The sequence below is a fragment of the Diachasmimorpha longicaudata genome, chromosome 16 (assembly GCF_034640455.1).
Source record: "Diachasmimorpha longicaudata isolate KC_UGA_2023 chromosome 16, iyDiaLong2, whole genome shotgun sequence".
Lineage (NCBI taxonomy): Eukaryota > Metazoa > Arthropoda > Insecta > Hymenoptera > Braconidae > Diachasmimorpha > Diachasmimorpha longicaudata.
In genome coordinates this window covers 4,773,163-4,796,766 of record NC_087240.1, presented here as the reverse complement: position 1 = coordinate 4,796,766, position 23,604 = coordinate 4,773,163, and the positions used below count along the sequence as shown (strand labels likewise).

Genomic DNA, 23,604 nt, shown 5'->3' with positions numbered 1-23,604 from the left:
TCTCGAAATTCCATAAGTTGTGAAGACAGAATGGCCATTGGAAAACAGGGCTGAAAAGAAGGGCGAGTTGTCTTTAAATCGTTAGCTGTTTACCTTGAGACATTCCCGCGATACTGTACGGTCTCTGACCCCACATTCTTTTATCAAAGTACAGCCATAGCTCCATCTCCATCGAGTCGAGTTCGACAGGTTTGATCAGCGTCTGATGAAAGTCCATTCGATTACCATGAAAAATAATCAAAAACATTACAACTGTTATTATTATATTGCCTGACTATTCATAAAAAAGACCGACCAACATCAACAATATTTGGTGCGTTTGACAGGATTAACGTCGAACCAAAAATAGAAAAGAATTGAAATGAATATAATGAAATAATAAATTAGTGATGTGTATGGAATAGTGACGTCAATGACACTGGTAATAGCAAGTTACTTTAATCATGTCGGCCATACTTAATTGCCCCATTAACTCATTTGGGTACATCAGAGGTCTTCGATGATGGATCTGGGGGAGTTATGATGAGATCCTCCTCGAAAATTTCATGATAGTCCAATCAGATGCGGTAATATGGATTAAAAATCCATCAAAACACTGACAACTGTAATTTTTCGATATTTCTTTCCCCAGAACTTTCTTTCTGCGGATACTAGAACTATAAATCTTATCAATTTTCACTTTCACTAATTTTTATTACATTAGTAACACGTAAAAAAATGAATGACTGTTTTTTCAAACAAAAATAATACATAAGTATGAATTGGATTGTATTTATGTACATATAGAGTATCATTTACGTTTGTTTTTTATGATTTTAAGGCACGAATTTCTCTTTTTTACAGTTACTGTAAATTAAGAGTTAGGATACATTCAAAATATACAGACACATCATATTCGATTATTTGATGAGTGAAATAGAGGTTTTCGAAATCGTTATACTGGACCTGTTTATTTTTTTATTGATTAATAATCGATGGAAAGTCCGTTTACATCACTCCATCGATAACCCGCGAATTACGGACGTGCGGTTCACGGAAAAGAAATTTTCCCTCCCGGCGGGCGCAAAGTGGCATTTTCCTCCCGCTTCGCCGGTAACGTTGGGGTACAAACGATCATTAATCCGCTAAATCAATCCTAACAGCTATTCGCAACTGTCAGCCCTACTTTTACTCTCCTCAGCAGCAATGAAAGTTTCACTCAGTAAATGAAACTCTTCGAATCGTGCGGAAAAGTGCAAGTTGGTGTTGCTGACCCTCCCATGGGGTTTTCAACAAATTCCACTATTAAAATATTTAATTACTTATGACAGACCGCAATTAATATCATTTCGGATCAGACTTATGCCGATGACTCGGGGAATTCTCGACGCAAAATTTTCAATTTTAATTATTGTTTATGTGCTCCCTTGAATTATTGTTTTGCTCGTAAAACCATCGACAGGTTTCATTAGGCGGTTTCGAAGAAAGTTGACTGTAGAATTGCGTCTGGTGTTTAAACCCCACTACCATCACTCCATTTCACCTCCAATAGCGTTGCTTCCCCCAATGTCAAGGTGCTATAAGTCCCAACGCATCACCATCGGTTCGTTCATTCCTGAGGAAGTCGTTCTATCAATTTGTCCTTCAGTCTCGGCCGCTCGGATTTGGGTCAGCTATTCAGTTCGTTAGACACCGAGGGTTGATCTACGTTTAAAAAATATATATTAATTATGGGGGGAGTCGGTTTGAAGTGTTTTGCGTGGGGTTTAATGATTCTCCACTGTGCTGATGCCATTGGAAAGTACAGGGGACTGGAATTTATCGAACCCTGCTCCAGAAGTGATCCAGAACTCGAAGCCTGTCTCGCGAGATCCGCCAATGCTCTCACCAAGAAATTTGCAAGTGGTAAATATGAATAATTAATATGTTTATAATGAAAAATATTCACCTCTCCCAGGGATTATTGTACGGAAGAGGATTATTGATCGGTAAAATGCGGCGAAAATGGTTTGCGTTCAATTCTCATGCGATTTTATTTGTTTTTAACGAAATTTGTTGCAAATTCTCGCGAAAAAATCTAAAAAATATAATTAGTGATTTTTTGTGAGGGCCCATGTTAACTTAATGAGGACGTCGATTTTTTAAAATTATAAAATGAAGTTTTATAATTATTTTTCGATTTTAATTAGAAGTTCTACGTTGAAAATTTGTGGGCTTATGTCATTCGATGTCATTTAGGATGAATTTAATTGATTTGGGTGATTGATGCATTGGTGAGGGGCTGGGTGAATTTAAAAAATGCGAGATCGGCAGGAATCTGGTTTATCGACTACGGTATTTGATGATACCGGCGTATGGAGCCTCTGACATTCTGAAATTGTGCCGAAAGGAAATCGTACGTCCGTTCAACCAACGGACACATAGTTAGAAGGTAATTAACGAATTTTGAGATGAATCTAATCTCAATCATTTGGGAATAGTTTAGGAAAGTTTAGGAATACATTCGCATAGTTTAGGAACTAATAGTTTATTTATAATTAATGACTCTTTTATTGGCGTATAGTTAGCAGGTGGAGCAGATGATAAGTTCGAATCTTAATCGGATTTGCATAGATCGATGTAACATAATTTGGGAAGTCTAAAAAACATTAATTCAGAGTTTAGGAATTAACTGTTATTATTTAATTAATGGTTTTCTAATTGTGACTGGGGTGCAGGCTGCGCATGCGCATACGCCCTTGTGGCCGAGGGTATACAGGGTCCCCTTTAGCCTCCTGCTGGTGGTGCACCGGCATGTTTTGGGGGTAATTTTGAACCGAAAAGTCCTTTTCCACTTTTCGCTCGGACGCACCCCTATCGAGATATTGGGGTGAAAAGCACGGCCAATGGGGCGCGAGAGAGAGGGGGAAAGATATTTCTCTCTCACTCATTGGCAATTTCAAGAGAATCCTTGGGGGGGGGTCTAATCATCACCCCCCCCCCCCGAAACCCAGAAAACGACTATCTTATGTAAAAATCGCGAAAATGTATAAGTTTATTAATAAATTGAGGATTTTGGTTAAAATTTTAAATCCAATTATTAAATAAACTAATGGATTTACGGGATGCCACCATAAGACATTTGTTGTAGAAAATTTGATTCTCTGCAAAAAATGTCTTGTGACAAAAGGCCGTAAATCCATTTGTTTACTTGATAATCAAGAAAACACGTTTATTGCTCCGGATTCCGCGAAAATCGCGAGCCATCCCCTGGGAATTTCGACATCTATTTCGACAATTTTAAACATTAATTATCTAATCTAATCACCTCCCCCCCCCTCCAAAGGATTGTTTTAAAATTGCCAATGAGTGAGAGAGAAATATCTTTCCCCCTCTCTCTCGCGCCCCATTGGCCGTGCTTTTCACCCCAATATCTCGATAGGGGTGCGTCCGAGCGAAAAGTGGAAAAGGACTTTTCGGTTCAAAATTACCCCCAAAACATGCCGGTGCACCACCAGCAGGAGGCTAAAGGGGACCCTGTATACCCTCGGCCACAAGGGCGTATGCGCATGCGCAGCCTGCACCCCAGTCACAATTAGAAAACCATTAATTAAATAATAACAGTTAATTCCTAAACTCTGAATTAATGTTTTTTAGACTTCCCAAATTATGTTACATCGATCTATGCAAATCCGATTAAGATTCGAACTTATCATCTGCTCCACCTGCTAACTATACGCCAATAAAAGAGTCATTAATTATAAATAAACTATTAGTTCCTAAACTATGCGAATGTATTCCTAAACTTTCCTAAACTATTCCCAAATGATTGAGATTAGATTCATCTCAAAATTCGTTAATTACCTTCTAACTATGTGTCCGTGTTCAACCAAGTTATAACGGTTCATTTCGAGTGGTAAATCTCTACTGTCCCATATACCGCGGATGTAAATGAGAATTGAATATATTTTCTGCTCAACTTCATTCAGAAATGGTACCAAATCGCGGCTGAACAGTGCGAAAAAAATAATTCTTTTTGAATATAATTTTTTTTATTTTGTCCCACAACAAAATTCGAGAAATTCCCTTTTAAAAATCCTTTCAAATTTTTATGAGGAGAGTATTTTATTGGCAGAATTATATTGACCTCTGGGAGAAGGTACTTTATGACGTCAGGAAATATAAATTTTGCGCGCAGTTTGAAATGGCGAGTGGCGGGAAATCGTGACTTTGCTACCTCGTACAATTTTTGATGGTTTTTATGATGTCCCGACAGGATTACCGGAGCTAGGATATCCGGAGGTGGAACCAATAATTCTAGATGAGGTTCATATTGCCCTTGGAGGAGGGCCTGATGGGTACAGAGCGCAATTTCGGGATGTGGCTGCCCGAGGTGTTTCATCCCTGGACATCACAGGACTCAGGACTAGAATTTCGGAGGACGAAGTGCAAATACAGTTGGCCCTCCGTATTCCGAAAATTCGTGCTGCCGCGAAGTACAGATCGAGTGGAAAATTAATTCTCGTGCAGGCCAGTGGTGCCGGAGATTATTGGGGTGAATATGGTGAGTGTTGTAATTAATTATTCCTGAATGACTCAGGGATTTAAAAATTTTTATCGATTAATTATATCGATTTTCAGACGACGTTAAAGCGAAAATTTTCATTCGCGCGAAGCCCTATTCGAACGAGGGCCGCAAATACCTGAGATTACAGCAGTTGAAGATGGACTTCAGTGTTCAAAATATAAAAATGGGAGTGGAGAACGTCCGCGATGGCAATACTATACTACGTAAGTAATTAAAATAAATCATTACCCCCCTTTTGTCCTGATAATTTCTCACTCGACGCCCAGAGTGACTAATGACTCCCTTAAAATAATTGCAGAAGCAGCCCTGAACCTGTTCATCAACAGCAACAGTCAAGAGCTGTTGAAAGAAATGAAGCCGTCACTCCGACGTAAATTAATTCAAGTAATGACGACATTCGTCGAAAATTTGTTCGCACAAGTACCTTATGACGCGTGGATCTCTGATTAGAAGTAATGATAACGATTAAAAGATAATAACTAGTTAACATAATGCACATAAATGATAAAGTGCAGTGAATTCTTCATTCTCTCCACATCCAGTTACATTTTAGCGTCAGCTAAAATTCATCATAATTTTTTCCAAGCATTCAATACATTTATTTAATTATATCATCGCTGCAGATAACACTGCCAATTGCGAATGGTTATTTAGCTTTAAATAGATTTCGGTACGCGATCGTACTCGAGCGATATAATTTTCCCCAAATTTTTAGTATTTTTTTTCGATGTAATGAGTACTTATAAGGCGTAATTTTAATGATGTGATTGTAAGGATAATTAATTTTGAATTAGAGACAGAGGAATTGATTATTCCAAAGTTATGCGTTACGATAATTTATTGAATAAACAATTTGTATGGGAACAGACAAAAGTTAGTACTGTTTTTTTTCTTGCGTTGAAATGGAAATGAGGATTTTGGAACAATAAAGAAGGGAACTGAAAAGTCAAAACAAACTCAATGATGACGACTTAAGTCCCTAGTCTTTGACGTCTTCGTTGGCAATACATTATTATGCCACTCAAAGCTTACGCCCAGGAAACACCAGGAATTCTGAAAAATACTCATTTGTGATAACGATGTATTCGAGTTCCACGAGTTATCTGGGTAATGAGGGGGTTGCAATTTTCTGGTGCCTTCTACGGCCCAGGAACATCAGCAGTTGGACATGTTGCGTCATGATTGTGCCTATCGCACGGTTCAAATGTCTTATTCGACCTGTCTCCGGTTCGTGATCACAAACTCTCTCACTTCGTGATGACAAATTCATTGACGTGTCCCCCTGCGATCCCAAAGTGTCCCAAAGACTGTTTTCTCGAAAAATCTGACTTCACTGACTTATTTAGTGCTTAACCCGGACAATTTCATCGATAATTATTAAAAAAAGCCTTCGATTCAACTTGAAAACAATTTTAATTGGATTTGACTAACTTTTCTATTTTTTTACTGGTCATTCCGACCCCTGAGCTCGTCAGGACCTGTCGCATGACCCATATTATTCCCCAGGAGACGTTATGACTCTCCAGTAGCTCATGACAGACACAAATTTGTTAGTAATTTTGCCACGTGCCTCCCTCATTATCAAAAAAATTGCACTCCTGGAGGGAAGGGAAATCAACTGGCGAGAGGGGGAAAAGTAATGAAAAAAAAAACTGAAAAATCAACAAAATGTTATTGTACCTCTGATTCAAATATCACGTAAGGGGACAACGTAGAAATTAGCCGTGTGTAACCAAGGCCAATGTCGTGTTTTCTTATTCGTATCACAGAGTAAAATGACTTCTGTCATAGTGTGAGTTGCACAAAGAAATCCGTGTATATATTTTTTTCTCATCCGTAGTTTATTTGGTTACGTTATTGCACCGAGAGTCGAGAAGTCGTGCAGGATAGAGAGGAAATAATGGCCTCTGTTTGCATGAAAATGTTGACAGAAAACTGGAGGGGAAGGACATTGATTTGCTTGGCATCTCGTGGTCTTTCGGGGGAAGGCGGACATTTATTAGTTAAACTTCAAGCTCTTCCCCGCTCCTGAGATTATTCTCGCTGTCACCAATATATTGACCGTGCAACATGGATTTCAGTTGAGATCTCTTGTGTTTGTCAGTTGTTGCACAAATCTTGTTCCGTTATTCCACAAAAATTACGGAATCGATGAGGAACATGAAGTACTTAACGATTTTTCTTCTTGTCACATCGGCTGTTGCTGTAATTGCTAAGGACCTACGTAAGTTAATATTTAATTAATACTGTTCCTGATTGGGGATGTGAGTCGTTGAGTATTTTTGGTGGCTTTCGGAAGGGTATTATTATTAGTAATAAATTTTTGAAAAAATTATTTAATGTTTGTTCAGCTGAATTTCTCCACGTCTGCAAACGAAATGATCCGAACATTAACGAATGCATCAAAGCCAGCGTTGAACACCTGAGGCCGTATCTGGTGAAGGGTGTGCCAGAGTATCAAATCCCTTCGATCGAGCCCTTGCTCCTGAGGGAGCTCGTCGCCGCTGAGGGGGGTGGACTGAAGCTCTCTGCCAAGGATGTCAATGCTTATGGTGCCAGTGACTTCTCCGTGACTAAGATGAAGTGAGTAACGCACTTCCGGTTTTCGTTGCATCATGAAAGTCCCAGACAATGTGTTGTGTATGCACAATGCATTGAAACGACGATTCAAAGATTCAAATGACTTTTGTGGTAGCTATGATCTTTCGCATCCGCAGCTCAGTAATTACTTCCCTTTAAAAAATTCAAAACTCGGTGTAATTGAGGCGACTGAATTCCTGGGATTTTTCTTGAATGAGACAAGAGTTTTTAAAAATCTTATAACAATGTTATGAGGTATTGAATAATTCTGATCAGCGATCGAGGCAGTCACTTGTGCTTTTAATATTCAAGAACTGAACTTTGAGACCCTGACATGAAACTCGAGTTGTCTAAGAAAAAAATACGAAGATAATCAAATGAAAAATTCTAGTGTTGGACGGAACGAAAAAAATTATCAAGGGATGTGATTGCAACATTTTTATACTGTTGTTTATTTTATAACTATATTTAAAAGCAGCTGATCCATTAGAAAATACCAAAACTTCATTAGTTTGGCAATTTTCCATCGAAATTTTGGATTTTTTCTTGGGAATTCGAGGAAGTCGTTGTTTTACTGGAATGTCAATGGATTTTGTCATTGAAAAATTATTGTGGATATCTAACAATCATCTGCAGAATGCATTAACACCCCACAAAAATTCCGGAACACCCTGGTGTACCGGACTTCCGGGTTTTCTGGAAGTCCTACTATTGCTCGACCTTATCTACTGATTTTGATCCCTCCAGTGCTGATATGGGTACATTCACGTACCTTCTGGACGTCTTCCTCCCTCACTTGAGTATCGACGGCCAATACGAGATTGACGGAAAGGTTCTACTACTGCCAATAACCGGGTCAGGTCGTCTCACCGGTAATTTCACCGATTGCCTCGGCGCCGTCAAATTTACCGCGGAAACGGAGACCATGAACGGTGTGGAGTACTTCCGCGTGAGGGAATTTAATTTAAAAATTACTGTTGGCAAGGGGGTACTGAGATTGGATAATTTGTTTGGTGGTGACAAGGTCATCGGGGATGTTGTTAACAATGCGATCAACAATAATTTCGATGCTTTCATTAAGGAGCTTATGCCCATTGTTGAAAGAGCTTTAGGGACAGCCTTTCGTGATATCGGACAAAATATTGTTAATCAATTTACCTACGATCAACTCTTTCCTTTAGATTAATGGCTTTGTGATTGGCAAGTTATGATTAAGCCCCGGAGCGAGAGGAATTCCATTATTCAAATTTTCCATGATATTTAATCAGGGACTCATGTTGCATAATAATGATAATTTTAATTTTAATCTAAATCCGTTTTTCAATGTTTCGACTCCAGAGAAGTAACAAATTTTTTCAAATTCAGAAATTTTGACTGACTCCGCCGAAGAACCTCGACATTGTATTTTATTGTACTAATTTTATAGGAAAAGTGATGATCGATGACTAATAAAATAATATTAATATATCCGCTGGCTTTATTTAAACCCCCAAATTTTTCTTGGTCTCATTCTGAAACATATTTTGGGTAAAAAATTGTCTCTTTCCCAAAAATAATTTTTTCGGGCTCCAATGAAGAACCAAAATGTCTAGAAGAAATTCTCTTGTTGCAATCCTTCAGATCAATTTCTTGGGAGTCGCTTCAAATAACAAAAACATTTTTGCAAAAAACTGCTTCAATCGTTTTCCCTCTCGACGGCTTCATCGAAGCAATTAAGGAACTCTTCAGTATTTTTTTTAAACATAAAAATTATAATTATTGCAATTACAGTCTGAAGAATATGGAACATGGAAGTTGGTTGATCTTAGATTCATCATGAACAAGGAAAATGCAGAATTATCATGTATCACGCAAGGATAGCAGGCTCACCAAGAACCCCTCAAGGACGAACATTAAAGCATGAAAGACGCGGTTGATTCACTTTTTTGTTTCATTTTATTTCCTCTCTCACTTATCACTAACGAATCCTCGAGGTTGAAGTAATCGCTCTCCACATTTGACGGCTCTTCGTGAACAATTGGTTTTTTTATGAAGATGTTTGAACAGAAAAATTCTCATGATTCACGGTAATCGTGTGATTATGACGATGAATATATCAGAGGTGGCAGTAATGATCCTTCAAGTTTTTTCCGTTCGGAAATGTTTTTTATAATTGAGGAGAATGTCATCGTGGCATTGAGGGAAATGAGGAAGTCGATGAGCTGATAGACGCTGCGGTGGATGAACTGACAGTAAAACCCGGGGTGTCCACCTCTGATTTTGACTTCAATATTTTGTTAAGCATTAAAAATGAAAGGGCAATTATTTTTTAACCGCCCCATACTTTTCTTTTTCAATAAAACAATAGACAAAAAAATTGAGAAGAATAAACGTAAAATTGAAAATTGTTTTGTTTTACTTTTTTTCATTCTGTACAATATGTACAATAGAATTTTCATGCAACTTACGTTGAAAATTCAGTTTTCATTTCCGGTGAGCAAATAAACTATTCGCGATTCGGGAAGAGCTCCTCGAATGTAAAGTTCTTGCAGATTTTATTGGCGAGCTCCAAGATTTTCGCTGAAATTGCTTTCTGCAGACTCGGTTGAATTCCACTGATGATATCCTGACGATTAGTGTTCAGTACAGTGTTAATTGCCTCACCGAATGTCACATCAGCACCTTCAGTCGGTACAAACTTCGAGACGTAGTCTTTAATATCAAGTTTCAAAGACATCGTATCGAAGTACAGACGTTGTCCTTTCTTCGTGTCCACAATTTGGTATTTTAGAACTGCTTGACCGACAACGCCAGCTGAGGAATACAAATTAGAAATGAGCATTCGTCCAATTACGCCACTAGCCTCTGCTAATCAACTAAAACCTTAGCATAAACGTAAAATAAAATTTTCCGAGTGACTTTCCGGGAGTTAGGGTTTTCGGGAAAATTAATTTTGATTTCATTAATTACTTGTTTCAATCTCGACGGGTCCCTTAGCATTGATGGGCACCACAATTTTCGCTGCGACATCATAATCTCCCTCAAGTTTCAATTTCTCAAAATGCACCTGGAGATCGATCTGACGCTTGTCAAGATCAACATTGAGCTTATCCAGAACGAAATTCGCCATTCCATAGAGCCTGACATTTCTAGCATAAGCTTTAACATCAGCAGAGTCAACTAATGGCAGTCCCTCTGGCAATACGAATGGCTCCACCGAAGGTACATCCAATTCTGGCATTCCATCACGTATTTTTCCCCGCAGTGATTCAACGCTGTTCCTCACACATTCATTCAAATTCGGGTTTTTCCGGCCACAAACATTAATATAAGAAGCTGAAAACAAATTAAAAATCAACTAAGAATGGGCTCAACCCAACGAATGGACCGCGCCCTCCAAAACTACCGAATACAACAAATATAAAATCATTAAATTATTTTTAATAATTAATTAATAATGTTAGTACTTACGCACTTCTCCTCGAGTCCATCCACTTAATAAAATAACACTCGTACATAACAAAATAATTTTCGCCATTGTCTTACCAAAAAGGGACTGAACTACTGAAACGAATGAGTTATTGTATTTGTTCAGATGTTTGAGGAGAAACTGAGAGTGATCAGCTTCAGCCTCGCCTATATACCATCGACCGCAGTCATTTCATCAACATCATCACCGATGGAATCATTTATCAGTATATTTCAGGGCCAAGGTCGGGAATCTACCTATGGTGCATGCGCTCGTCTCCCCCACCGCTCAAAACCCACCCCACTATCACCTCCACACTCCATTAATTCATTAACTCGTCAGTACACGGAACCAACAGGTTTATTCTTTCTTTTTGATTTACTTAATTACATCCCGATTAATAATTCGTCCTACGGTTGAAATATTAATAAAAAAATATTCAGAGTTTCGTCAATCGCTTCCGGAACGGGAAGAATGAGCGCTAACTGATCTGATTGGTTTAGAACTAGGGAATTAATATTCATTTTTCGTAACTGCGGTCGAACGAAGACGTTTGGTGACGCATCCAATCAAGTTCTGGTTGAGAAAAAGAAGATTCAGAACTACTGACCATTTTTTTTTAATGAAAAAAACAAACTGGGAAAAATAATTTATGGATGAATATATTAGAATGGTAATTAATAAAATATACAGTACGTTTAAATCTAACGGGTACTATTGGTGAAAAGAGAGGGGGTAGATGAGGAAAAGGCGGAAGGAACCGGGTTATTTTTTATTTTCTGTCATTAATATTAACGTGGATGAATATAAATATTAATTGCAGAGTTACTCAGGCAAATGGAAACGAGAAGAGACGGGGAGATGAATCAGTATTAAAGGTGTTTAATAATTCATGAGATATTAATGTCTGGTTATGCACACGATAGTGTGGAAAGTAAAATGTTAGAGGTCCTTGAGAGATAATGGTCCCCTCACAATTAAAAATTTAGAGTTTATAATTGCGGAGAAAATTTATTCTCTTCGAAAAGTCATGTCTCGAAAAGTTGGAAAAATTCTGGCAGATTTGCTGTGCGTCAGGACCACCTTCATTTGGGTATTTGTGTGGTAGAGGTGTTATGGACACATGTGGAATCATTGAGTAATTAACGTTTGAGTAAGTGGTTCCATTTTTAACGAATTCTTTGACAGTTTCCTCGAAGATTTTCCAGCATAATCTCCATAAATTTATTCACATTCATCACTCAGTCATTTACTGGGTGCTAATGAAAGTGAAAAAAATTGCTGAATGACAATTATCTGGAAATTCAATGCATTTACCTCCGAGGAAGGGGGGGGGGAGCCCCCATTGACGTCGATATTCAAATGATATGTTGATGCGAGAGAAATAGTTCAATTTCCAGAGCGAGGGATATATTTTCCAGCTAATCATCTTGGGATGATTGGGGTGATAAAGGAACACATTAAACATAAATAATAATTAACTCTTTATTTCCTCTCTACCATTTCCTTGAGATAAATATTCGTAAAAAATATTCCATCAAAAATAATTTTTGTGGAACGTTAAACTGCATCAGATGAGCCAGAAAACGTCATTAAAATTCAGAATCATGATTTACTCTCTGTCTGGCATGAGTTGGTCAAATGTGAACCTTTTGCCAACTCTATTTCCAAGGTTGAGGACCTTTTCAGAAGTGGCTTTTTCAATGCTGGAGGAAATACTGCTGATAATCTCCTGCTTGCTGCCATTCAGAACACTATTAACAGCTTCAGCGAATGTTGAATCCTGTCCTGGTGTGGGAATATACCGAGATTCGTAATTACCAATTGTGATTTTGCACTTCATCGATGTGAATACCATATGTGGGCCATCCTTTTTGTCCTTAAACTCGAAGGTCAGTGATGCTTTGGCCAAGACATCCTCTGTAAAATATGGAAGAATAAAAGCTCCTCAATTGTCCTCCCAAAATGGTCTCTTGTTAATGACTTAACTAGATTAATTACCCTCTTTCATTTTGTTTCATCAGTTTATTTGCATCGGAGGATGGCCAATGGGGGAAGGAGCGAGAGGGACGTTCTACTTTAGGTCAAGGGTACTTAACAATTTATCTCACCAGCATCTATGACAATTGGTCCCACAGCATTGATTGGTACGATGATCCTGGCGCTGACGTTGTAATCTCCCTCGAAGCGCAATTTTTTAAAGAATAGATTGAGATCAAGAGTTTTTTTTTCAATGTTGAGGTCATTGCTTTTTATGTCGAAGTCGGAGATTCCGTAAACCTTGACGTTTCTTGCTGACGCTTGGAAAGCTTCCGACTCAGCTATGTCGATTCCAGCTGGAATTTCTAATGGCTCCACCGATGGAATTCCAAACTCTGGCATTCCCTCGCGTAATTTCTGGCGGAGGGACTCAACGCTATTTTTCACGCACTCATTCAGCTTTGGATTTTTACGACCACAAATTTGTATGTACGAAGCTGAAAGTTTGATGAAATTATCGTTAAGAATCGTTCAAGGCTGAAGAGGTGGTGAATTAAAAATTCGAGAACGAATGGGGTTGAAATTATTCTGCGAATGTCGACGAAAGTATTTGTTCAACCCCCGGTTGTATTTATTTTGAGTGAATATGATAATATATTTTGATATAGAGCCGTGAGGAACTTGATATATACCAGATATATATTATATAAGGTAGGAATATTGTGATCTGTTATCGTGTGAGGCAGAAAAGTTCCTCATGGTCGCATATCGATAATTATTTTTATCATTCGTCCTGGAAGGGGTGACTCACGGACACTTTGTGTCCGTGAAGCACTACCTCACGGACTAAGGATAAAAAATCTGTACAAAAAAGGTTTCAGCCTTTCAATTTCGAAAGATATTCCAAAAATGAAAGGAAACGTCGAGTCGCCGAAAATCAAGACAATTTCGCGACAAAATTCCGCTCGATTTAATTAGTCTTGACAAATTTTATAATAAAATTTTCCCGAATTAGTCGAGTATTTGACAGAACAAAAATTTGGAATACCTTTGTCTTATCATAATTCGTGAAGACAATTGATTGCCCTCCGGACCATATCCTTCACGTGAATTTCGCTAAAGCCCTTTCCTCCAGACCATCGCAAAATAATTCCCAAACTCCAGTCATCTTCTGTTCTTCAGAATTTTATTGACGATATTATAATTGTTTTTAAATATCAAAGACAAATTACTCACGAACATCAGCGCATAATACTGAACCAATCAGTACAATGTTAAAACAGATGATTAAGAATTTATCCATTTTATAAAATGAGACAGTTTTACTCGAATTTTCTTCCAACACTCTGGTGGCAGGCCTAATGAGGTACTGAAGGCAATCGAGATGAAACGACCACATTTTATACCCCCGTTGATGAGGCGTATAATTGTCGATGGATATTCTTGTTTGTTTTTTACAGAATCATAAAAAATGAATCAATGTTATCATCACTTAATGCTTCGCAAATTCTCCAGTATTCGGTCATTCATATTCATGATTGATGATATTAGATTGTTCACTAAGGACATGTGAGTAAACAGTGCTTTCAATTTTTACGAGGAACCCCCTGAATTCGCGAATTATTATCAATAAAATTACTTCAAGTTCGATATCATAATAATATCGTCCCCCACAACCTTCGCGCACCGTCTTTGAATGACTTTGGTATCGATTCATCCAGTGAAAAATGTACCTCACTGACAGTGACGTGAACTCAGTAATTGTCTTCAAACCAGAAATTCTCGTCCTCCAATGAATAATTTATGTAATTTACAAATCATTATTTATTTTTATCTCAACTTGAACGTGTAACTCAAGAACACAACGGGAATTCATAATTTCCACCAACTCTGTCATTCGGAGACAATAAAATCAGTTCATAAATTTACATCCACATGTCACTCCCGATCAGGCAGCAGTTCATCAAAGGTATATGTCGTAGTGATGAGATTGGTCACGCCGATGATTTCCTTAGCAACCCCTCTCTCCAACCCCGCGATTATAGCAGCTATTATCTCCTGTTTATTGGAATTTAACACGTTGTTGATGGCTTCGGAGAAGGTCTGGTCTTCCCCAGGACGTGAAATAAATTGTGATTCGTAATCACGAATAGTTAATTTACATGTGGTAGAGGTAAAGAAGATGTGCTCTTTGCCTTTGTGCCGAATGTATTTGAATTTCATCACGAGTTTGGCCGTAATGTCAACTGTAATGAAAACATCGAACGATTATTTATAAATAAAATTATTCATAATTTTTTTTTGCTGTGAACCGAAGTCCTGTAATTACTAAAATTCTTGATTTATAATAAATTATTGATAGAACCAATCAATATTTAAAGAATATCTCACCTGCATCAATTTCAATCGGTCCCTCAGCTCTGATTGGCACGAGAATTTGCGCCAGGATATCATAATCGCCCTCGAGCTTGAGTTTATCAAAACTCGCGTCGATCTCCAACGTCGTGTTATCTAAATCAGCAGAGACTCTCGTCAGGTTGAACTCAGAAACACCGTACACTTTAGTGTTGTGGGTTTGTGCTTTGAAAGTGTCGGAATTGGCTATCGTCAGGTCCTCCTCAATATTCAGAGGCTCAACAGATGGTACGTGAATTTCAGGCATTCCAACTCGAAGATTATCGCGGAGGGATTCGATACTGGTCTTGATACAGCCACCGAGATCTGGATCTCTTCGACCGCATATCTTCAAGTACGATGCTAAATAAAATAATAACACGTGCAGGTACTTTTAACTGAAATATATTATTATATTTGTGCTCGAATGTAAATGAAAAAATTACTCACGTATTTGACATAATACTGAACTGATTGGTGCAACACTCAAGAATAACAATACAAACTTTGCCATTTTATCGACTGAAGGAATTTTACTCGAATGATCTTCTTCTCGCGACAATAGTGATGCGGTACTGAAGTCAATAGACAACCGATCACATTTTATACACACGTCGATGAGAAGTAAAATTTTCAATGGATATTTTTTTCAATTTTTTTCAGAATCATAAAAGACGAATGGTATCATGACAATCGTAATCTGCTGTTTTGAGGAGGAAAAAAATCATGAATGTAAGATTGATTGTCAATAAAATTCCCACATCTTCAGTTACCAGACGATTCGCAGAATTCTCTCTGGAACCCGAAGTTCTTGCCCTCCCACTAAATAACTCGAGTGTCATTGTTTGTTAATTTTTTTATTATCACCTCAACATGAATGAATAATTCAAGAAAATAACAAAGACTACTAATTTCTACTACACTAAGTCTGTAATTTGGAAAACAGTATAATCAGTCAATCATCCACCTCGTTGTGCTCACTCACGATCAGGTAGGAGTTCATCGAAGCTATATCTCTTCGTCAGGAGATTCGCCACGTGGATTATTTTTTTAGCAACTCCTTTCTCGAGACCAGTGCTTATGCTGGCAATTACCTCAGCTTTACTGGAATTCAAAACGTTGTTAATAGCTTCGGCGAGGGTTTGATCTTGACCAGGTCGTGGGACAAAGTGTGACTCGTAATCACGAATGGTCAATTTGCACGTCGTCGACGTGAAGAAGAGGTAATGTTTCCCCTTATGCTGGACATTTTTGAATTTAAGCACCATCTTAGCTGTTATGTCCTCTGGAATAAAAATATTAAGTCATCAATTATCATTAATTAATTTTGCCACCGCCTGAAATTCTAGCCAAAGTGATGAGGAATGATTGGACAATTTGTTCGTATGATCTCGTTAATAATTTTTCAGTGACAATTGCTATATTTAATTAGTCAACTCACCTGCGTCGATTTCAATGGGTCCTCCAGCAGTAATTGGCACGAGAATGCGGGCCATGATATCGTAATCACTCTGGAACTTGAGCTTATCAAACGCAACGTCAATTTCCAAGGTCATGGCCTTTAAATCTGCATTGACTCGGGTCAGGGCGAACTGAGATACACCGTAGACTTTAGTGTTGCGTGTGTGTGCTCTGAAAGCCTGAGAATTGGCTATCGTCAGATCTTCATCAATGTCCAGAGGCTCCATAGATGGTATCAGGAGTTCGGATATGCCGCTGCGGAGTTTATTGCGGAGTGATTCGACACTGGTCTTTATGCAGCCACTGAGATCTGGGTCCCTTCGACCGCAGATTTTCAAGTAAGACGCTGAACAATATGATGGTAATTAATTATTTAAAAAATGTGGAGAGTACGTGGAGATTATTTTATAAACCCGCAGACCCTGAGTATTATCTAATAAAATATTCAAGTGGATATGCCCCGATGTGGGCAGACTGCCACGAATAATGGTGGCTTTCGATTATTTTTATGGGGAGAAGGGGGTGAAATGGGGTACCTTCAATTATGTTCGATAAATATCTGAATAGTTAAGGGAAAAAGGGGATTTTTAAATTTTTTTTTACGGAAAAAAATAATTTGATGAGAAATTGTCTCGGACCGACCCGAATCGGATCGGTATTTCATCCGGAATTAGTCAGGTTCACCTGATCAGGCTGCGCCGTATGTTAAGGACTGCGATAAGGATATTTGTAGGATAGTGTCTGTGGCCACGGGTATAGATTCCATCACCGTAAACCAATAAAAAAACCGGTGTGAAAGTGCTTCGAAAAATTTCACTCATCGAAATTCCGTGATTATTCGTCTCAATGATTTCAACTCCTGATACTTACGAACTTGGGCGTAACATGTACTGGCCACCACAGCAATGAAAAAAACCACTGAGAATACTCTAGCCATTTTGACCAAATAATCTCCTGAATTTTGAGAACACCAAAGCTGTGGAACAAAGTCGATACCTCAGTGACGGAAAGAGTCCTCGCTGTCGTTCTTATATATCCTTCCGAAAATAAAACCTGAATCGCGAATAAAAATGGCACGTCAAAGTGGTCCACCTTAGCCATCATTTTATGATAAAAAGAAGTTTTGCATATGACATGCCCCGCGATTAATCAAACGAAAATTCTCAGAATCTTTTAACAGCAGGAAGTTTCGTGTTTGCAAAAATAAAATTTTACGAATCGCAGAAGGACAGACTTTTTCAGTTCTTTTGTTTGGGAAGGAAGTCCATTCAAATCGAGATTCCATACATGGTCAAATGGAAATTCCATTCCAGCCAATTACGAAAATACAAATGACGAAATTTTATTAAATCACAGTGCCAACATCTAATTATGCATTTACGTGTCAGTCTGAAATGCACGTTAATGACACGCGATTGCATATATCCAACTGTTCGGCAATATTCTGTTACGGATCGACGGTGTACTGAACTCCAGTGAGTTGTAAACTCGTGAATTACTGCAACACTTTGTACACTTTCGCTTGTCACTGATTGCACAAATTAATGAAAAAGGGTTTCGATAAATTCACTGGATTTCCGGGCCAAACGGTTCCTCGTTAATAATTTCAATAATCAAATAATCTCATAATGGCCATTGACTCTGGTCAAATGGCATGCTAATTATTGCATTAAGAAATGAGTCACAAGTCCCCAAATGACATAAACAATAGACAAACATTGGAATCGTGAAGTGAAACCCCAGCGAAGACGTGAAAATGAAAGAAAAGGACGAAAAATTCACCAACATTCTCTCGGACATTTTACACTATCCACCCGGGTTTATAAACCCATAAGATTATTGAGTGTATTTACCTTTTCAACCAATGGCCGTCAAGTGGCACGAGGTAATCTACTTCTGCAACAACTAGTTGCAATTGATCATTTTCGAAAAGATTTTATATTCGTGGTTTCTCGGCTCAAACGTGTCTATTCCATCGTGACGAACGGATTGCTATCATGATCGGCCATTCATTTTTGTACGTTGAATATTAATTTTTCGGTAGCCGTAAAAAACCATAAATTTGCATTAACCATCACGACTACATTAAACAATAATCCAGTCGATAAATTGGTTTACACCTCCATTAATTAATATTTTTGGTGATTTATAATTTAATCTCCGATCGACCTCGGCTATTATTCGTCGGTGTTTCAGGGACTTGTCGAGACGTGTCGTTTAATTAAAATGCTGAGGGTCAAATGAATTCCACAAACATGTACACCCTGTGAAAGTCAATGAATCTGTGGTCGTGACATCGTCAATTGTACACTGCCTCTTATTTATCAATAATTATTCCTCTTGTCTGTGTTATCTCGGTCGGTGAGATGTGTCATGACGTCGCTGTCTTTGAAAATTCTTGTGGATGAATTGTATACGAATCTCTAGGACAGTTTTTCAGTGATTTATCAACATTTTTGTCGTTTATTTACAGCATTCTGTCGGCGATAACGAGCTTTGCGATCGCGGCACTGCGTCAGTATTTAATTATAAATAATGTTCTGTAATGAAGTGAAAAATATGGGATGAGTTTGAGAGAGGGTTCAACTGAATTGTTTATATTAAATTCATCCGCTGCAAAAGAGACTCTTTGAGGGGTAAAAGACAATAAAATTTTTGTTTATACTTTTTAAATCGAATTTAGTCAAATTTCCGTTGCTCATGCACTCGTTCACTTTACGTGTGACATAGAAAACATTAAAGACCTCTTTTGCCGTGGAAAATAAATGGTTTTTAATTGTTAACTGAATAATTCTCTAGCGAAGTGGTGAAAGGATAAGTCAGTGCTGACGATCGATCAGTTTTTGACGACTTCGCTACTGAATTTCCTCAAAATAATCGATCTTCATTACTTCATTACAAAATTCGGTGGGAGGGAACATTCAATCGATTCACTCAGTCGATTGTTACTGTTTACAGCTCCGTACATAAAACCATGTAAGAGACATGATCCAGACATTAACAACTGCATTACAAATACAATTGAAGATCTGCGAGAGAAGTTGGCTGGGGGAATACCTGAACTCGAAGCTCCTGCTATCGAGCCACTCACCTTGAAGCAGATTCGACTGCTGCGTGGACCCCAAGGTGCCCGATTGGATGTTAATCTCACTAACATTCAGGTAACAAATGATTCTATCAAAATATAAGAAAGTTTATTTCGGTCCAAATGGTCTCTACTCCATTTGAGTCATCAACCGGTTTTCCTTGAATTTGAAATCCTATGGTGAAATGTTTTATTGTTGTTCTGGTTTTTTTTTTTCATTGATACGCTGGGCCGTTGAGTCATTTTCTTGCTGGTGAATTCAGGTACGAGGTCCGTCGAATTTTAAAGTACGTGACTTGAAAGCCAACACTGAGGATGTTGAGTTCACATTCATCGTGAGCTTCGATGTCCTGAGATTCAGTGGAAAATACCAGATCGATGCCAGACTATTATTGTTAAGACTGGCTGGCAGTGGTGATCTTACGGGAAATTTCAGTGAGTTCAGTGGCTTGTCAATAGACTTATTATTTTTACACATAAAAATTTTCACCCCCACGCTCATTTGCGAAGTGGGAAAACGAGATAAATTGCGATATCTCCGGTAATCGGTGATATTTCTGAATGCAACAGAAATAGCGGATTTTTTTTTACGTTTTTTCCTAAACAAATTGGTCTTTTTTTTCACACGTTCTTGAGCAATTATTTCTCCAAGTTATTACTTCTCAGATAGCGACACTTATCCATTGAGAAATACTCAACATCCCGTGCAAATGTTGTAAGACAACTTCATTCTTTAATTTCCAGCTGGTTACGAGTCGAGTGTAATTCTGCGAGCGAATAAAGTAATGAGAGATGGTAACGTCTACCTCAACTTCGAGAAAATGAAGTTGAATATAAAAATTGGCAAAGCGCACATATACCTAAACAATCTATTCGGCGGTGACCCAGTATTAGGTAAGAGTTCTCACATTCTGCTATTGATGAAAAAAAAAATGGATATTGAACTGTGGCCTCATAACTTTCATTTGCAATATCATAAAAGTTGCAATCAGTATAAATCTTTCAACATTTCTACTTCGTGATTGACTTGAAGCAATCGTAACCAATCATTTAATAGTAACTAAGCAATAAATAAATAAGATTCAGGGATCAATCACGTAACACTGAGGACAATCACGTGCAAATTCCTTGACAATTGACACTAGTATAACTGTTTATTAAATTTTATTAAAAATCTTTTGCTGTTACGGTCAAATTTCCCGGAATCTTTGGGAGAATTTATACACCGAGGGGTCGCAATAACATTAATTAATTACTGAATAAGGGAAATAAAATTTATAATTATTTCAGGACCAGCTAGTAATCAAGTGCTCAATGCAAACAGCAACTTATTGATCGACGAATTGCGACCAGTTCTGGAAGAAGCTCTCTCCGATTTATTCACCGAAGTAGCCAACAAAGTCACTAGATCATTCACATACAACGAATTGTTTCCACTCGATTAAACACACGTTCAATCAATTAATCATTCGCTCAATCAATCAATACAATGTCGTTCTTATAAAATTTGTTTCTATTCTCATCTTATCATCTGATAAATACATGAGTAAAGGTTTCTCACGGAAGAATCTCGTCTTTGGTGAGTGCTCCGAAGGCCCTTGCAGCTAGTGCTTTGGCTATCGATTGAGCTGTCTCTTCGATTATTGGATTTATTATGTCAAGAACAAGGCGGGGACTTCCATTGAAAAAACTTGCTGCTGCATCAGCCGCTACCTTGTGCTGGGGTTGGGCTTGTAACTGGATATTTCCATTGCCAACGCGAATTTTTGTTTGCAACTTGTGTACTTGAACCCTGCGAATGCCATTTTTGTCGGTCACCTCACGACCCTGAGCTTGAACCCGTACTTGAGTGTTTGCTGAAGTAGAAAAAAATATGGAAAATAGTTAATTATAAAAATTGACGGCTGTTGATGACTGGGAAATTACCGAGAGTGAAAAATTTCGATATGAGAATTTTAAACGGATCCTGAGACACAAAAGAATTAATTGCTTAATAATTTCGGTTGGAATATTTAATTGGCTTTGCTAGGGAGTGGCAAAGACTTTAATTATATTTTTTTAATTCCCTCGAAAGTCAAGACTTACTGAAATTTCCTTTGAATCCGCCATTTCCATTCAGCGTAAGCAGTAAAAGAGTTCCTTTGACATCGTAACTTCCCTTCACATGAATATAAGGGAATTGTGCTTTGAGGGCAACAGTTAAAGCGTCCGGCTGTGCATGTAACTCATCAATTTTGTAATTGGTGCCACCATAAACTCTGACATTGGTCAAATTTGCTTTGACTTTGATAGCATCGAGATTTCGATCGATCACGAGGGAAGGCAGAACGAGTGGATCCATCGGTGGTATCTTCAGGGAAGGTATTCCCTTGACCAGTTGCGGTGTAACTAGTTCCAACTGTTGCAGGACACACTTGTCATATTCGGCTGGGGGACTGCCACGAGGACAGGGCTGAACTCCAGGTGCTGAATAGTCAGTGGAGTTAATTGCCATTAATTGTTTCATTAGAATGTATCGATTCTATTTTTATACGGGCAGAAAAAAAGTGACAGAGGGTCATTGGAAAGTTTGCTGCAGTAGAAAGTGATTCAGAACGTGTTTCGAAAGACAATAATCGTCCTCCGATGATTTTTATTAAAGAAGAGGTTTTAGAAAATTTTAGGAAATATTTTTAAGAACTGAGTCTGTGTCAAAAAAAAAAATTTTATTGGTCGAACTGTTCTTGGAAAATTGAGATCTCCTTCTGAATCTTTTTTGCAAATATGTCCGACCGATTTAAATTTTTTATCCCTTAAAATATTTATGTAGATTGACTCGATATCGATCTTTCAAAATACGGTGTATATCCATCGATTTATTGGCACTTTAGGATTATCCAAAGTTGATCCATGAACTTGAAATTTGGCTGACAAATTAACAGTAAAATTTCTTTGGCCAAGTTCTCTTTTTTTTCTCCAACAATTTAATTGACAAATTAAATGATAAAAAAATCATGAATGTATAGTATAGTCTTTGTCACACAAAAAATACTTGAATACACTTGAAGTGAAGAGAAAACGCAACGAGAACTTTCATCACAGTGGATTGAAGTCTTGCAAATGAAAATTTTCTACCGGATTAACTTGTTTCGAAGGTAAATATCGTCATTAACAAGAATGTTCGATTTTATTTGCTGCGATTACACGCCACTGTTGATTTCAATCGATGATCAAGAAAGGCAGGCTCGATTCCCAGTTTATTTATTTACTTACGCAATTCTCCCGAGATTTTTCCACACCACGTGAGTAACACCAAAAAACCAAGATAATAAATCATTTTTAACTGACTAGTAATTAGCAAATTGACTCGACTTAAATTTAAATGCAGAGAAATTTGATTAATTCACTAATGTCTTGTTGGCACAGTGTACACGAAATAATCGCGATTACCAATGTGCCGGTTTCATTGAAAATGTGAACGTTGTTCACTTGCTGGTGTATATATAAAGTAAGCGCTAACTTTCTCCATCGAGTTGTGTTTCGATCTGTGCTTTTACCCCACCCTCTTGTTTTTTTAACTCACAGATGTAATAGGGAATTTATCACGGTAGAGCGCTCGGCTTTTTAACTCAGTCATGGCCGTACAAAGACCTGCGACAGAGGTGGAAAAAGAAAAAAAAAAATACTACAACATTGATGGATAATGTTGGTTTTATTGTGATTGTCCGGCGTATTATTCCGGGCATTGTCATCGGTGTCATCGGATTGCTCGTCATTGACGATGAACTGATGGATGTTTCTTTCGTACGGTCTATGACAATTATATGTCGAGATATAAATCTTTGGCCTTCGAATGAAAAATAAATTCTCGTTGTGACGAAATGTCACGAATGCAGTTGCAGTTTTTTTGTTCTTGAAAAAACATGAGCATGAATAGGTTTTTAATTATGGGATGTGTTCTGTTAGTGTACGGGAAAATGAATATTTAAATTTAATACATTTAGGTGGTATTTTTTAAACGTTAAAAATTACTGGATAAAAAAATTATTATAATTGCAGGGGAACTGGTGCCTAAATGTTGCAATTCATTTCTGAAATTCAGACGATTTTTTTGGGGAAAATTTATTTATC

The 23,604-nt window shown here is 37.8% G+C and overlaps 8 protein-coding genes across 8 annotated transcripts; 3 read left to right on the top strand and 5 right to left on the bottom strand.

Moving 5' to 3' along the window:
- The first annotated feature begins 1,578 nt into the window (after positions 1 to 1,578).
- On the top strand, positions 1,579 to 5,419 carry LOC135170145 (protein takeout-like). Its single transcript, XM_064135697.1, has 4 exons — positions 1,579 to 1,884; positions 4,235 to 4,522; positions 4,600 to 4,749; positions 4,845 to 5,419. The coding sequence occupies exons 1-4, from the start codon at positions 1,710 to 1,712 to the stop codon at positions 4,994 to 4,996; spliced, it is 765 nt and encodes a 254-aa protein (XP_063991767.1). The 5' UTR covers positions 1,579 to 1,709; the 3' UTR covers positions 4,997 to 5,419.
- A 1,157-nt stretch (positions 5,420 to 6,576) lies between these two features.
- Positions 6,577 to 8,593, top strand: LOC135170148 (protein takeout). The gene is made up of 3 exons (XM_064135699.1): positions 6,577 to 6,770; positions 6,898 to 7,129; positions 7,874 to 8,593. The coding sequence occupies exons 1-3, from the start codon at positions 6,698 to 6,700 to the stop codon at positions 8,310 to 8,312; spliced, it is 744 nt and encodes a 247-aa protein (XP_063991769.1). The 5' UTR covers positions 6,577 to 6,697; the 3' UTR covers positions 8,313 to 8,593.
- Positions 8,594 to 9,498: 905 nt separating this feature from the next.
- Positions 9,499 to 10,735, bottom strand: LOC135170163 (uncharacterized). The gene is made up of 3 exons (XM_064135715.1): positions 10,577 to 10,735; positions 10,076 to 10,441; positions 9,499 to 9,919 (listed from the first exon to the last, which is right to left on the bottom strand). The coding sequence occupies exons 1-3, from the start codon at positions 10,641 to 10,643 to the stop codon at positions 9,612 to 9,614; spliced, it is 741 nt and encodes a 246-aa protein (XP_063991785.1). The 5' UTR covers positions 10,644 to 10,735; the 3' UTR covers positions 9,499 to 9,611.
- A 1,306-nt stretch (positions 10,736 to 12,041) lies between these two features.
- On the bottom strand, positions 12,042 to 14,201 carry LOC135170141 (uncharacterized). The gene is made up of 3 exons (XM_064135692.1): positions 13,791 to 14,201; positions 12,686 to 13,051; positions 12,042 to 12,494 (listed from the first exon to the last, which is right to left on the bottom strand). The coding sequence occupies exons 1-3, from the start codon at positions 13,951 to 13,953 to the stop codon at positions 12,187 to 12,189; spliced, it is 837 nt and encodes a 278-aa protein (XP_063991762.1). The 5' UTR covers positions 13,954 to 14,201; the 3' UTR covers positions 12,042 to 12,186.
- Positions 14,202 to 14,354: 153 nt separating this feature from the next.
- Positions 14,355 to 15,558, bottom strand: LOC135170153 (uncharacterized). The gene is made up of 3 exons (XM_064135704.1): positions 15,399 to 15,558; positions 14,946 to 15,311; positions 14,355 to 14,800 (listed from the first exon to the last, which is right to left on the bottom strand). Exons 1-3 carry the CDS (start codon positions 15,460 to 15,462, stop codon positions 14,493 to 14,495), a joined length of 738 nt encoding a protein of 245 aa, XP_063991774.1. The 5' UTR covers positions 15,463 to 15,558; the 3' UTR covers positions 14,355 to 14,492.
- A 231-nt stretch (positions 15,559 to 15,789) lies between these two features.
- On the bottom strand, positions 15,790 to 18,147 carry LOC135170151 (uncharacterized). Its single transcript, XM_064135702.1, has 3 exons — positions 17,280 to 18,147; positions 16,390 to 16,755; positions 15,790 to 16,233 (listed from the first exon to the last, which is right to left on the bottom strand). Exons 1-3 carry the CDS (start codon positions 17,344 to 17,346, stop codon positions 15,926 to 15,928), a joined length of 741 nt encoding a protein of 246 aa, XP_063991772.1. The 5' UTR covers positions 17,347 to 18,147; the 3' UTR covers positions 15,790 to 15,925.
- A 172-nt stretch (positions 18,148 to 18,319) lies between these two features.
- Positions 18,320 to 21,261, top strand: LOC135170152 (putative beta-carotene-binding protein). The gene is made up of 6 exons (XM_064135703.1): positions 18,320 to 18,426; positions 18,883 to 18,923; positions 19,368 to 19,570; positions 19,758 to 19,929; positions 20,239 to 20,388; positions 20,785 to 21,261. The coding sequence occupies exons 1-6, from the start codon at positions 18,407 to 18,409 to the stop codon at positions 20,937 to 20,939; spliced, it is 741 nt and encodes a 246-aa protein (XP_063991773.1). The 5' UTR covers positions 18,320 to 18,406; the 3' UTR covers positions 20,940 to 21,261.
- LOC135170149 (uncharacterized) lies at positions 20,990 to 22,975 on the bottom strand. Its single transcript, XM_064135700.1, has 3 exons — positions 22,747 to 22,975; positions 21,580 to 21,960; positions 20,990 to 21,350 (listed from the first exon to the last, which is right to left on the bottom strand). The coding sequence occupies exons 1-3, from the start codon at positions 22,808 to 22,810 to the stop codon at positions 21,052 to 21,054; spliced, it is 744 nt and encodes a 247-aa protein (XP_063991770.1). The 5' UTR covers positions 22,811 to 22,975; the 3' UTR covers positions 20,990 to 21,051.
- Positions 22,976 to 23,604: the final 629 nt, after the last annotated feature.

What these genes read in the sequence shown, in the direction of transcription:
- LOC135170152 (XM_064135703.1), top strand. Translation starts at nt 18,407, where the DNA reads ATGATCGGCCATTCATTTTT. An exon ending in ATGATCGGCCATTCATTTTT is followed by an intron (nt 18,427 to 18,882) that starts GTACGTTGAATA and finishes GTTTATTTACAG; the next exon opens with CATTCTGTCGGCGATAACGA. An exon ending in TTAATCTCACTAACATTCAG is followed by an intron (nt 19,571 to 19,757) that starts GTAACAAATGAT and finishes TGGTGAATTCAG; the next exon opens with GTACGAGGTCCGTCGAATTT.
- LOC135170151 (XM_064135702.1), bottom strand. Translation starts at nt 17,346, where the DNA reads ATGGCTAGAGTATTCTCAGTGGTTTTTTTCATTGCTGTGGTGGCCAGT. An exon ending in TACATGTTACGCCCAAGTTC is followed by an intron (nt 16,756 to 17,279) that starts GTAAGTATCAGG and finishes CATATTGTTCAG; the next exon opens with CGTCTTACTTGAAAATCTGC. An exon ending in ACCCATTGAAATCGACGCAG is followed by an intron (nt 16,234 to 16,389) that starts GTGAGTTGACTA and finishes TTTTTATTCCAG; the next exon opens with AGGACATAACAGCTAAGATG.
- LOC135170141 (XM_064135692.1), bottom strand. Translation starts at nt 13,953, where the DNA reads ATGTGGTCGTTTCATCTCGATTGCCTTCAGTACCTCATTAGGCCTGCC. An exon ending in AGTATTATGCGCTGATGTTC is followed by an intron (nt 13,052 to 13,790) that starts GTGAGTAATTTG and finishes TCAAACTTTCAG; the next exon opens with CTTCGTACATACAAATTTGT. An exon ending in ACCAATTGTCATAGATGCTG is followed by an intron (nt 12,495 to 12,685) that starts GTGAGATAAATT and finishes CATATTTTACAG; the next exon opens with AGGATGTCTTGGCCAAAGCA.
- LOC135170148 (XM_064135699.1), top strand. Translation starts at nt 6,698, where the DNA reads ATGAGGAACATGAAGTACTTAACGATTTTTCTTCTTGTCACATCGGCT. An exon ending in TGTAATTGCTAAGGACCTAC is followed by an intron (nt 6,771 to 6,897) that starts GTAAGTTAATAT and finishes ATGTTTGTTCAG; the next exon opens with CTGAATTTCTCCACGTCTGC. An exon ending in TTCTCCGTGACTAAGATGAA is followed by an intron (nt 7,130 to 7,873) that starts GTGAGTAACGCA and finishes TGATCCCTCCAG; the next exon opens with TGCTGATATGGGTACATTCA.
- LOC135170149 (XM_064135700.1), bottom strand. Translation starts at nt 22,810, where the DNA reads ATGATTTATTATCTTGGTTTTTTGGTGTTACTCACGTGGTGTGGAAAA. An exon ending in AAAAATCTCGGGAGAATTGC is followed by an intron (nt 21,961 to 22,746) that starts GTAAGTAAATAA and finishes CTGACTATTCAG; the next exon opens with CACCTGGAGTTCAGCCCTGT. An exon ending in CGGATTCAAAGGAAATTTCA is followed by an intron (nt 21,351 to 21,579) that starts GTAAGTCTTGAC and finishes TTTCTACTTCAG; the next exon opens with CAAACACTCAAGTACGGGTT.
- LOC135170163 (XM_064135715.1), bottom strand. Translation starts at nt 10,643, where the DNA reads ATGGCGAAAATTATTTTGTTATGTACGAGTGTTATTTTATTAAGTGGA. An exon ending in ATGGACTCGAGGAGAAGTGC is followed by an intron (nt 10,442 to 10,576) that starts GTAAGTACTAAC and finishes ATTTGTTTTCAG; the next exon opens with CTTCTTATATTAATGTTTGT. An exon ending in ACCCGTCGAGATTGAAACAA is followed by an intron (nt 9,920 to 10,075) that starts GTAATTAATGAA and finishes TGTATTCCTCAG; the next exon opens with CTGGCGTTGTCGGTCAAGCA.
- LOC135170153 (XM_064135704.1), bottom strand. Translation starts at nt 15,462, where the DNA reads ATGGCAAAGTTTGTATTGTTATTCTTGAGTGTTGCACCAATCAGTTCA. An exon ending in TTCAGTATTATGTCAAATAC is followed by an intron (nt 15,312 to 15,398) that starts GTGAGTAATTTT and finishes TATTTTATTTAG; the next exon opens with CATCGTACTTGAAGATATGC. An exon ending in ACCGATTGAAATTGATGCAG is followed by an intron (nt 14,801 to 14,945) that starts GTGAGATATTCT and finishes TTTTCATTACAG; the next exon opens with TTGACATTACGGCCAAACTC.
- LOC135170145 (XM_064135697.1), top strand. Translation starts at nt 1,710, where the DNA reads ATGGGGGGAGTCGGTTTGAAGTGTTTTGCGTGGGGTTTAATGATTCTC. An exon ending in AGATTATTGGGGTGAATATG is followed by an intron (nt 4,523 to 4,599) that starts GTGAGTGTTGTA and finishes ATCGATTTTCAG; the next exon opens with ACGACGTTAAAGCGAAAATT. An exon ending in CGATGGCAATACTATACTAC is followed by an intron (nt 4,750 to 4,844) that starts GTAAGTAATTAA and finishes AAATAATTGCAG; the next exon opens with AAGCAGCCCTGAACCTGTTC.